This window comes from Lepus europaeus, chromosome 20 (genome assembly GCF_033115175.1).
Source record: "Lepus europaeus isolate LE1 chromosome 20, mLepTim1.pri, whole genome shotgun sequence".
NCBI classification, from domain to species: domain Eukaryota; kingdom Metazoa; phylum Chordata; class Mammalia; order Lagomorpha; family Leporidae; genus Lepus; species Lepus europaeus.
The window spans coordinates 22,854,164-22,867,067 of record NC_084846.1 but is presented as its reverse complement, the minus strand read 5'-3'; the positions used below and the strand labels follow the sequence as shown (position 1 = coordinate 22,867,067).

At 42.1% G+C, this 12,904-nt stretch overlaps 1 protein-coding gene across 3 annotated transcripts in view; it reads right to left on the bottom strand.

Moving 5' to 3' along the window:
- The window catches only part of HDAC9 (histone deacetylase 9), a 528,728-nt gene that overhangs the window by 371,808 nt on the left and 144,016 nt on the right, over positions 1-12,904 (bottom strand). For all 3 annotated transcript variants that reach the window (XM_062178442.1, XM_062178443.1, XM_062178441.1), the window contains one exon: positions 5,442-5,557. In XM_062178442.1, coding sequence (XP_062034426.1) covers positions 5,442-5,557 — 116 coding nt within the window. The remainder of the gene's footprint in view (positions 1-5,441; positions 5,558-12,904) is intronic.

Below are 12,904 nucleotides of genomic sequence, written 5' to 3'. Positions count from 1 at the left end.
CAGAGCTGGAAAAAAATATTAAAACAGAGGCTAAAAAAAATTACACAAAAATATCAGTGAAGCAAAGAACTGGTTCCTCGAAAAGATAAGCAAAACTGACAAACCCTTGGCTGGACTAATAAAAAGAGAGAAGATTCAAATAAATAAAATCAGAGATGAAAGAGGAAATATTACAAATGACATGACAGAAACACAAAATATGAGAGAGGATTATGACCATTTCTACAGCAAGAAATTTGATAATGTTGAAAATAATGGGCAGATTCCTGGTCACCTACACCTTAACCAAAAATGAAGTGTGAAGAAACAGAATACTTCCAGATCAATAACAAGTAGCAAGACCGAATCAGTATAAAAAGTCTCCAGCAAAAGAAGAGCCCAGGACCAGATGGCTTCACTGCTGAATTCAACTAATCATTTAAAGAATTAAGACCAATTCTTCTTAAATTACACCCCACAATAGAGGATTAGGCCACCAATTTCTTGATTCAGAAACAAGAAGAAATAAAAGCTACAGGCCAATATGCTTCATGAACACAGATGCAAAGATCTTCAACAAAATACTATCAAATGGAATCCAACAGCACATTAAAATTCCTAATCATGAGGCTGACGTGGTGTCACAGCTAGTTGGGCTGTCATTGGGAGGTCAGCATCCCATACTGGAACAGGGTTCAAGTCCTGGCTTCTCTGTTTCTGATCCACCTCCCTGCTAATGTACCTGGGGAAATAGCAGATGATGGCCCAGGTATTGGGTCCCTGCCACCATGTGGGAGACCCAGTTGGAGCTCCTGGTTCCTGGCTTCAGCTTTGCCCAGCCCTGGCTTTTGTAGCTATTTGGAGAGTAAATCACTGGGTAATCTCTCCCTCCTTCTCCCTTCTCTCTCTCTCTCTGCCTTTCAAATAAATTTAAAAAAAATTTTTTTTTAAGATTATTCAGTAGGATCAAGTGTGATTCATCTCAGAGATACAAGGAAGTTTTACTAGATGTCAATCAATAAATGGGATATACTAAATCAATAGAATGAAGCATAAAAATCAACTGATCATATCAATAAATATAGAAAAGTCTTTCTGTAAAACCCAATATCCTTCATGGTAAAAATTGAAAAGAAATTAGGTACAGAAGAAACAAATCTCAACATAAGCAAGGCCACAGATAGCAAAGCAACAGGAAACATCTTACTGAATGGGAAAAAGCTGAAGGCTTCCTCTCTATGATCTGGAACAAAATAAGGATTTCCACTTTCATCCATTTTATTCCACATAGTAGTGAAAGTCCTAGCCAGAACAATTAGGCAAGAGAAAGAAATAAAGGGCATCCAAATTGGAAAGGAGAATGACAAATTCTGTTTGCAGATGACATGGTTTTATAAAGAGAAAAACTAAAAGACTTCACCAAAAACTATTAGAAATAACAAACAAATTCAGCAAAGTTGCAGGGTATAAAATCAACATGCAAACATCAGAAGCACTGTTACACATCAAGAGCAAATTATCTGAAAAAGACATTAAAAAGCACTCTCATTTCCAACAGCTACACACACACACAAAAAAACCCTAAGTTAAGTTCAAACAAAGAAGTAAAAGATTTCTACAATGAAACATACAAAATACTCATGAACGAAACTACAGAGGGCATAAAGGAGAGACATTCTGTGTCTATGAATTAGAAGAATCACTACCATTAAAGTGTCCGTAATATCAATGTGATTTACAGGTTCAGTGCAATTCTTATGAAAATACCAGTGACATTTGTCACAGAACCAGGGGAAAAAAAAGACTATTAAAATTTGTGGAGCATGACAAAAGACCTCAAATAAAAAAAGAAGAAAGCAGGAAGTGTTACGCTCCTTGACTTTAAAACATAGGGCAGGGTCGGCACCGTGGCTTAAGTGTGTAAAGCCACTGGCTGTGGTGCTGGAATCCCATATGGGCACCAGTTTTTGTCCCAGATGCTAGACTTCCAATGCAGCTCCCTGCCATTGCACCTGGGAAAAGCAGTGGAGGATGGCCCAAGCGTTTGGGCACCTGCACCCACATGGGAGACCTGTATGAAGCTCCTTAGCTCCTGCTTTGATTTGCCTCTCCCTCTCTCCCTCTCTCCCCCTCCCCCTCCGCCTCTTCCTCTCCCTCTCCCTCCCCCTGTAGCTCTGAATTTCAAATAAATAAATCTTTAAAAAACATATTGCAAAACTATAGTAATTGAAACAGGATGATATTGTTAAACACAATGGAAAAATAGGAACTCAAGAGATAAACACATGTATTTACACTCAACTATCCTTGACAAATATGCTAAGAACACACATTGAAAAAAGACAGTCTCTTCAATAAATAGTGCTGGAAAAACTGGATATTCACACGTAGAAGAATGAAACTAGCTTTGCATCTCTCATCAGACACAATAATCAACTCAAAATATACAAATACCTAAATGAAAGCACTGAAATTCTGAAACTACTAGGGGGCTGGCATTGTGGCATAGCAGGTAAAGCCACTGCATCATTTGGGAGGTCATTTGGGAGGTCAGCATCCCATATGGGCACCGATTCAAGTCCTGACTGCTCCACTTCATCTCCAGCTCTCTGTTAATGGCCTGGGAAAGCAGCAGAGGATGGCCCAGGTGCTTGTGCCCCTGCTGTCCATGTGGGAGACACAGAAAAAGCTCCTGGCTCCTGGCTTTAGCTTGGCCCAGCCCCGGCTGTTGTGGCCATCGAGGAGGGAATGAATGAGTGAATGGAGAAGCTCTCTCTTTGTCTCTCCCTTTCACTCTCCGACTTCTACTGTTCTATTGCACAGTAGGGGAACGTCAAACAACAATAATATACTGTATATTTCTCTTAAAAAACAATAATTAGGAAGTATTTAGAGTGATTCTACTATAAAGAATTGTTCAATGTTTGAAGAGAGAGATACACTCACCCTGACTGGACAACACACAGTGTATACATGTATGGAAACATCATACAGTGCCCCATAAATACTTAGTTTTTATGTGTCAGTCAAAAATAAAATAGATAAAATATGCTTTTATGACCTATTTCCCCCAGAATATGATATTGGTGTTTCTGAACCTAATAAAAACCCAACATAACATGAAGCGGTCTTCTGAATGGTGTTGTACTCATGAGGCATGCCTAAGAACCACAGATGCCGAACACGCAGCTGCAATGTTGCTATTTGTTTTCAAAGGTACAAAGAACACCCAAGGACTCATCCCAACCCAGATCCTTGGGTGTTTTCTGAAATGAACTGAGAATTACATTTTTCAAACTGAGAGAAAATGGAAAACTAAAATTATTTTTCTTTGAAATCTTTGTCACCAAGTTGTACTTTTTCCTACAAATAGATTAAAGAGATTAAAGAGTCACAGAAAACTAATACTGAGATATAACTGCACTAACCAAAAGAAAAATATAGCGGAAGTATTTATTTATTCCATCTGGTATCACTTTTTTGAAAAGATGACCAAAAAATGAGGTGATGGACAGAAACAATAAATAGATGAAGGACCCACACATGTCGGGGCCTGATCTGTTACCTTTAAGTGGCTAAAAATGTGGTCATACATGAGAACATCCATCTATATTCTGCTCATGTACTTTGGGAAGCTATTTGAGGGAAATGTTTGAATTTGAGATTGAAAGTTTGCTTTTTGTAGGGATCCACGGGGACTACAAACATGGGGTCACTTGAAACCAAATTAACAGAAAACTAATAGCTAACTAACATTTTCAATCTGCTGGGTTTTGTGAGGCCCTGAAAACAAAGCTCAAAACTCAAGTATGCAGATGTCCTCGGAGCAAAAGTAGCCTCCTTGGCTTCAGTCATTTGCTCATTGGGGATAACCCCTGGGTTCCTGCCTCCATTCATATTTTGGCCTGACAGGTCTATAATTAATGAAATGTATGCGTAGGTACGTGTGTTTGAATATGACTCATATGAAATTACAAAGCAACTGGTATTTTGATATCATGTAAGGGGAACATTTCTCTTGGTCAAGGTAGCTATTTAAAATTAACTAGGCTGCCCCAGAGGGCACTGAGGCGAGCTGCCTGTAGGTGGAAATGTTCTAGCACAGGATGGATAACCACATGGCAGGAAAGCTATAGAGGAAATCCAAGACAAAGAGGAGTGAGCAGGGGCCAGCACCATGGCGTAGCAGTAAAGCTGCCACCTACAGTATCGGCATCCCATATGGGCACCGGTTCAAGTCCCAGCTGCTCCACTTCTGATCCAGCTCTCTGCTATGGCCTGGGAAAGCTGTGGAAGATGGCCCAAGTTTTGGGCTCCTTGCACCCACATGGAAAGACCCAGAAGAAGCTCCTGGCTCCTGGCTTCAGATCGGTGCAGCTCTGGTCATTGCGGTCAACTGGGGAGTAAACCAGCAGATGGAAGACCTCTCTCTCTCCCTCCCTCTCCTTCTCTCTCTGTGTAACTCTGACTTTCAAATAAATACATAAATACTTAAAAATAATTAAAAAAAGAGGAGTGGGCAGTCTTTTATCGCCCCAAGCTACTACGACTCTCACATCACCTGTCCCAGCATAGAGCAAACCACAGTGAAGAAGGCATGAAAACCAAAGAAAGGAACAAAGAAGGCATTCAGTCAATAAATGCTGCTAGTGGCTCTTTTCAGACTGCTGCTTCACTTACCCTTAGTGGAAACAACACACGGATGCTTGCTGATTTCCAGTTTTCCTTAATCTTGTATTATTGGTTACAACACATCAAGTGGTGCTTTGAACTAATTTCCTCTAATATGCCATTCTTCAAGGACAGCATTTGTACCTTGACCATCTTTATATCCCCATTGTGCCAGAAATAAATGACCGTCATTTGGCAGGTATTCGGTAAATGTCTGCTCGGGGGCTCCATGTCCCTCTACTACCATACTCCAACTATGTTTCATTACTCTTCAGGGAACATGGATAAAACCCACCTGCCTCAGTTGTTCTGAGAGGTGTTTATGAAGTTGTTTTACTTACTGACGGGTCCACTCCCTTCAGAATACCAAGCAGAGATGCTAGTCAGTTGTATAACTGTTGGGCAGTGTACTCCCAGGATTACTAAGAATGTCTTCTTTGAAGATTGCATTTCCATATGTTCCAACCCAGGCTGCTCTCCCAACATCTTTGATTATCTTTATTATACACAAGATCAAGGCTACTGAATCCCACGTATTATAAACTTCTATAAATATGTACTCTATAACGTATTTATCATCTGGTATGTTACTGGAAGTTGATAACATATATATTAGTTAATACATACCAGTCATTTTTTTATAGGTTTATAATGTGTAGGACTGAATACATTTCAATTCAGAAATGCCACTTGGATATTGCATTTCATTTCAGAAACATCACTCTTCCATAGGTAGCTACCAGGAGATACAATTTTAACTCCAGCAAGAACCAGAATGGTGAGGTTCCTACCTCAGCATGAGGAGTCGGTGGCAGAACTGACGTCTCATTTTCAGTCACATTTCCAGTCGGCCCATTGTTTGGTGAACTGGGACCGGATCCTGGAGAACTGCTACTGACGGAAGATTCTGAAAAACAGTGTGAAATACAAAGGTATCTGTGAAAAACATACCAACATGGACTTCAGTTACTGTAAGTAACATATAGCACTGAATGTTATTTTATGTGTCCCCTATGTGAATGATGAGCTAGGAATATCTCTAGAGCATGTCTGAATTTCCTTACCACTTTCTTCCACTTCCTTTCCATTGCAAAAACTACAACATAGTATCCAATGGTTTCTCAAGAAGCAAAGATAGAAAGTTCTAGAGGGTTCTAGAAGCTCTAGATGAGGAATGAATCAAACAAGGAAAGCAATGTCCTCTCACCTGCTCTTGGGCTTTCAAAAAAACCAAAAAAGCATTGGGGTCAGCACTGTGGTGCAGTAGGTTAATCCTCCATCTGTGGCATCTGCATCCCATATGGGCGCCAGTTCTAGTCCTGGCTGCTCCATTTCCAATCCATCTCTCTGCTATGGCCTGGGAAAGCAGTGGAAGATGGCCCAAGTCCTTGGGCCCCTGCAGCCACGTGGGAGACCAGGACGAAGTGCCTGGCTCGTGGCACCAGATTGGTGCAGCTCCAGCCATTGTGGCCAACTGGGGAGTGAACCAGCGGAAAGAAGACCTTTCTCTTTTTTTTCTCCCTCTCACTGTCTGTAACTCTACCTCTCAAATAAAGTAAACAAAAATCTTAAAAAAAAAAAAAAAGCATTGGCAGAGGTAATAAACCTGAATACATAATAAAAACAGGTCATCAACACATAAGACCCAGAGTTTTATTCCTCTTGTATCTGAAAAAATTTCTTAGATACTGTGCTACAAATTGCTCTCCTTAATGGATATACTAAGGCTCTACCTTATGACCATCACAGTTGTATGAAGAAAATTAAATTGAGTATAAAATCTCCACACTGAAGCAAGGCCTTGTATAATATCATTTACCTTAATAAACTCAATTGTTTTCAGAAGATGAAAAACTACCCAAATTTATTACGTAAAATTTAAACACCAGTAAAATAAATTCCTTTGCACCACAATTAGATGGAAGCAATACAAATTACTTACTTATCTCAGAACTTTCCTCTCAGATATAAAATCTACATGCATTATCCACATCAAGCTATGAAGAAAGTAATGTAGTGATGCAATAATCTAATTAAAAACACAAATTTTGGGGGCTGGTGCTATGGTGTAGTAGGCTAAGCCTTCACCTGCAGTGCTGGCATCCCATACTGGTGCTGGTTCATGTCCCGGCTGCTCCTCTTCCAATCCAGCTTTCTGCTCATGGCTTGGGAAAGCAGTGGAAGACAGCCCCAGTTCTTAGGCCCCTGCACCTGCATGGGAGACCTGGGAGAAACTCCTGGCTCCTAGCGGTCTTTGGGAGTGAACCAGTAGTGGAAAACCTTACAGTCTTTCTCTCTCTCTCTCTCTTTCTCTAACTCTACCTCTCAAATACACATTAAAAAAAAAAACTTTTAAAAAATACAAAGTCCTAATTCTTTTTGTTTGTTTTTAATGATTTATTTATTTGAAAGGCAGAGTTACACAGAGAGGTAGAGGGAGAGAAAGAGAGAGATCTTCTATCCACTGGTTCACTCCCCAAATGGCCACAATGACCAGGACTGAGCCAGGCCAAAGCCAGGAGCCAGGAGCCTCCTCTAGATCTCTCACGTGGGTGCAGGGCCCTAAGGAGTTGGATCATCCTCTACTGCTTTCCCAGGCGCATCAGCAGGGAGCTGGATCGGAAGTGGAGCAGCTGGGACTCAAACTGGTGCCCACATGGGATGCTGGTGCTGCAAGCTGGGGCTTTAACACACTCCACCACAGCTCCAGCCCCAAATTTCTAACTCTTAAAAATATAACCAGAAAAGTCATCTTATCAAGCCTTGGCAAATTATTAACCGAACTCTAATTCCTATCATCTTCTACAGTTCAGTCATTTCAAATCTATTCAATGTGCCTCATTTGTACATCTTCTTAAACCAACTTTGCGCAAGTGGTCTTGCTTCAGACTTTTGAGAAATCGAGGGCTTCTGACAGGGTCTCTGCCAGCATCTTTTCTTTCTAGCCCCTGGTTACCTTCTCTATCCTCTCCTTTCCCATTTCAAAGGTAGAGCATCTCCCTTCCCCTCCGCGTTCTACTGCTCGCACACTTCCTCTTTCCCACAACCCCACCCTCTACAGTTTCAGGAGCTTGCTCCAGGTGCTGTCTGGAATCTTCAGGCCCTCTTCTCTTGAAGAACGAATTGTCTCTTGAGCCTCACAACTCGCTGGTATACTTGAGAAGCAGTGCCTACTCAGGCCCTCAAACCCTGGCAGTGCGGGTCACTCACTGCCTGCCACCCACGACTCTTCTCTAAGAAGCCACTCAACTTGAAGGCTTTGGACAAAGCAGTCCTCATTCACTACAGCAACCTTCTCCACCTCCACCTCTCTGACGTTTCCTCCTTTTTACCAACCGCTAAATGCAACAGTTCCCTAACATGTAGCTTTCTACCATTTTCTTTCCTTTGTCAAAGTCATTCAATATTGGGACTTCAGGCCGGCGCCGTGGCTCAACAGGCTAATCCTCCGCCTTGCGGCGCCGGCACACCGGGTTCTAGTTCCGGTCGGGGCACCGGATTCTGTCCTGGTTGCCCCTCTTCCAGGCCAGCTCTCTGCTGTGGCCAGGGAGTGCAGTGGAGGATGGCCCATGTGCTTGGGCCCTGCACCCCATGGGAGACCAGGAGAAGCACCTGGCTCCTGCCATCGGATCAGCGCGGTGCGCCGGCCGCAGTGCACCAACCGCGGCGGCCATTGGAGGGTGAACCAACGGCAAAAAGGAAGACCTTTCTCTCTGTCTCTCTCTCTCACTGTCCACTCTGCCTGTCAAAAAAAAAAAAAAAAAATATTGGGACTTCAAGTGTCACTTTTACATGGGATGTTCTCTTGAAGGTTAAATTTCTTTTCTTTAACGCTCATAACTTCCAGCCCAAATTTCTCTGAAATACTGAATCCTTTAAGTTTCCCATTTACATGTGTTGAACTCAATGTATTCTAACAGCGCCACTCCTGCTTATCTCTGTCATCTGTCAGCACCCTAAGAATCTTCCTCACTCCCTCTTTAATCAGTCACTAGTCCTTCCAGTTGTTTAAGAAGATTTTTTTAAAATTTATTTGAAAGGCAGAGTGATAGAGACAGAGACTGAGAGAAACACACACAGAGACAAAGAGGGTGGGGAGAGAGAGATATATCTTCCACCTGCTGGTTCACTCCCCAAATACCCACAACAGCCAGGGCTGGACCAGGAGAGTCAGGTGCTGAGAACTCTATCTGGGTCTCCCACATGAACAGCAAAAACACAGGTACTTGAGTCATCATCTACTGCCTCCCCCAGTGCATTAGTACGAAGCTTGATAAGAAGCATCGAGAAGCTGGGACTTGAACCAAGACTTGCATGTGGCATATGGGTGTCCCAAGTGGCACCTACTGTGCCACAGTGCCCACCCCTAAATTTGTTCTGACATCATCTCTCATCTGTGTCTGACTATAAGCACTTCAGTTGAACCATTCATTATTCTCTCACAAACTACAGCAGAAGCTTTTGACCAGAGTCTCTCAAAATTTTCTTCCACATTCTTTGCACATGGATCACAACTCTCACCTGCCCCTCTGCTCCACGATGGAGCCCAACATCATTTCCTACTGCTGCCCTTTCTACACTTACCCTCAGATTCCACCAAGGACTCTCCACCAGTACCAGTCATGTTTTTTCCCTGCTTCCACTTCACTGCAGGTCCAATCCCACCCATAACCTCAAAGCCTGGCTCACCAACGCCCTGTTCCCCTGAGAACAGGGACTCCCACTTTCCATGTAGTGGTTTCTCACCCTCCCTTGGAACACCCATAACTTTCTATAATCAGTATTTCTCCACTCTGCCTTGAAGCAACACCACAGAAAATCTATGGCTGTGACAGGATCCTGATCCTAGCCCTTATTTACTATTGGGATTTGAACAAGTTGTTAGTATCATAAAATGTTTGAACACATCCAGTACACTGTCTTTCTGTCCACATATCTTGCTGACTTGCTGATTAACCTGCTTTTTAAAACCACTTCTTAATTTTGCCTCTCTCTTCTTTTAACAAAGAAAAACACACATCTCTTCTTTTCTGTTCTTATAGGAACTTCTTTATCCAGATTTCTAATTCTTGTCTTTTCAATTCTTGTCTTTTCAGTATGATTTAGTACTGATTTCTTGTTAATGTCTCATTTCCATATCATTTCCATTTTCATATTTTTAAAAAAAACATTTTCTCAAAACATTCTGTCTTACTAATTTTACATTATATTATTTTATGTGATATTCAGACTGAAGTATTTCCGTAAGTAGAAATCACTACTCTATGCACTAGATTCAAGGCAGTGGCCACTGTGACAGGGCCTCCTAAGCCATACCGGATGGGATCTGGGAGGAGGCAGCAATGGTATTCGTGGAACAGTGAGGAAGGCTCAGAGAAGAAATGATATTGGAACGGAAGCTTGATTAAGCTTAGCTTATGCAATAAGAGCAATGGAGAAGGGCAGCGTGGAGAAGAAAACATTGCAGGTACCAGGATGGGTCAATGTTAGCTTTTAGGGGAGGAAGGGGCAGGAAACACTTGAACTTGAATAAAGAGGGAGGTAGCAAGTTGTTCTCATGCCAACTATCGGGAGGAGAGGGATGGCTTGGGTTCAAAAAAAGCATGCACTTGAACCTATGGAATGAGAACAGAGAAAAGACAAATAAAAGGATAACAGCAAAGGCAATGTAACAGCTGTGACACTATAACAGTCTCTGACCACGTGCTAAAAATACAGAAATATAACCTTAGTATTAAGAGCTACAAAGAGCACACCCAAATGAAAGTTGGCAGAGGAGACGACAGAGCACAGGTGAAGACAGCCAAGTGCAGGTCGTTCCGAGCCTTCAAGGGCACTGGGGCAAGGGCAGCACCCCAGGCACAGACATCTGCCACAGCAGCCAGCAGCCCCAGCTCATGGCCCACAACTGCACGTCAACCTTATTTTCCGCAAAGAATACAGGGGTCATGATCTCACACAATTAAGAAAAATATATTTTAAATGTAAACACACTCAAGTAACACTCCAGCCAGTCATAGCCCTTGTATGATAAGGGATAGGAATCGAAGCTAGATTCCACTGCAGTTTGTTAAGTATGAAAACAATGATTGAAAAAGTTATCACCAACAAAAGAGACACACAGAATAGAAAAGAAGATCATTATAAATAGATATGACCTTGGCTTTCTAGATTCCAAAGCTGAAAAATATAGAGATATGTATACACTATTCTTCTTCAAGTTTTGGCCTACTTTTCCAAGTAGAAAAAAACACCTATCTCCATTTACTTAAGATAATTAACTTCTACATTCCTCAATACAGATTCATTCCAAATCCCCTCTCCCCTATTAAGTTTTCTTTTAGGAAAACTTAAGATTTTTACTTACTTCAATAAAGCAACACTTCTTGAAACAAAAAAGTCTGTGACTCAGAACTTACAATTCAATTGGTCAAGCCAGTGATTATATTGTTCTTAAAAAATAAATATAAACCAGGGCTGGCACTGTGGCATAGTGGGTAAGGCTGCCACCTGTAGTGCCGGCATCCTATATGGGCACCAGTTCAAGTTCCAGCTGCTCCACTTCTGATCCAGCTCTCTGCTATGGTCTGGGAGACCAGTAGAAGATGGCCCAAGTCCTTGGGCCCCTGCACCAATATGGGAGACCCGGAGGAAGCTCCTGGCTCCTGGCTTTGAATCGGCACAGCTCCAGACATTGCAGCCACTTGGAGAGTAAACCAGCAGATAGAAGACCCCTCTCTCTCTCTTTGCCTCTGCCTCTCTGTAACTCTGCCTTTCAAATAAATAAATAAATCTTTAAAAAATATAAACTTTGGTGAAATAATATTATTTGTTGTTTTAATATTTCTTATTCTTCAAGGAAAAAATTGCACATTGTACTTACTAATATGTTTATATGGCAATATCCATCTGCCAAGATTGAATAGTTAACCATGCATTTTCCACTAAATAAGACACAAAATTTCCACCTACACTTTCACAGCCTTCCCCTCTATTTTTCTCCCTGTATCAGACACTGTGATGGCCAAAAGAGAGAGAAAACAATGAGCTTTTTTTAAAACACAAAGGATAATATACAATCAGTCATGGAGAACTAAGAGTTGGCCAGCGCCGTGGCTCAACAGGCTAATCCTCCACCTTGCGGCGCCGGCACACCGTGTTCTAGTCCCGGTAGGGGCACCGGATTCTGTCCCGGTTGCCCCTCTTCCAGGCCAGCTCTCTGCTGTGGCCAGGGAGTGCAGTGGAGGATGGCCCAAGTCCTTGGGCCCTGCACCCCATGGGAGACCAGGAGAAGCACCTGGCTCCTGCCTTCGGATCAACACAGTGCGCTGGTCGCAGCGCACTGGCCACGGCGGCCATTGGAGGGTGAACCAATGGCAAAGGAAGACCTTTCTCTCTGTCTCTCTCTCTCTCACTGTCCACTCTGCCTGTCAAAAAAAAAAAAGAAAAAGAACTAAGAGCAACTGACTACACTGGCATAGAGAAAATTTTCCCTGAGAATAGAGAAAAGTGGTTGCAAATTTTCACCTCTTTCATTTTGTACCCAAAGGAAATGAGCAGGTCCATCACTTGGCTCCAAGTAGGTCCTCAATAAACAACAGTCGGTATGATTTTGATCTGCCTTTTGGTTCTTCTATCCTTAGGCCTTCTCTAATTTCAAACCAGCTACAACTGGGACTGAGGGGGTATGTAAGACATCAGGTTGCATTTCCTAACCTGTTCACCCCACTACTAACCAGGCAGCTAAAAAAATAAGAACCCGTCCATTTGAGACTAATGAAAATGACAGTTTCTTCCCCTTCACAGAAAGCTATATTTTCCCCTCCTGCCATAAGTCCCAGCTCACTAGTAAACACATAAAATCATTTATGAGTTCTGTAAATTTGTTGAAAAGTCAAGGTTTTGCTGTTGCATGTAGTTTAATTTTCCCAGATGTATTTCGTACACTCATGTTTGAGTATGGGGGAAATGTTATGGCTGGACCTCCCTCTGCTCATTTCTGATCAGATTTCATTAAAAGTTATATTCTCCTGGTTGGCATGCCCAGAATGGACTGCCTGTTTCTGCAAAGGATCAGGTGAGCTCGGGTGCTCCTTACTTGGCCTTCGATTGACACGAAGCTCTGTTTCTTCATTCATTTCCTGTTTAACACAGTCGGTGAAGGCATAAACAGGTTTACTGAACTATTTGTGAGTTTCAATACAATTTCCTTTCAAGAAATATTTCTCCTGAAAATAATTTTATTATGCACGCA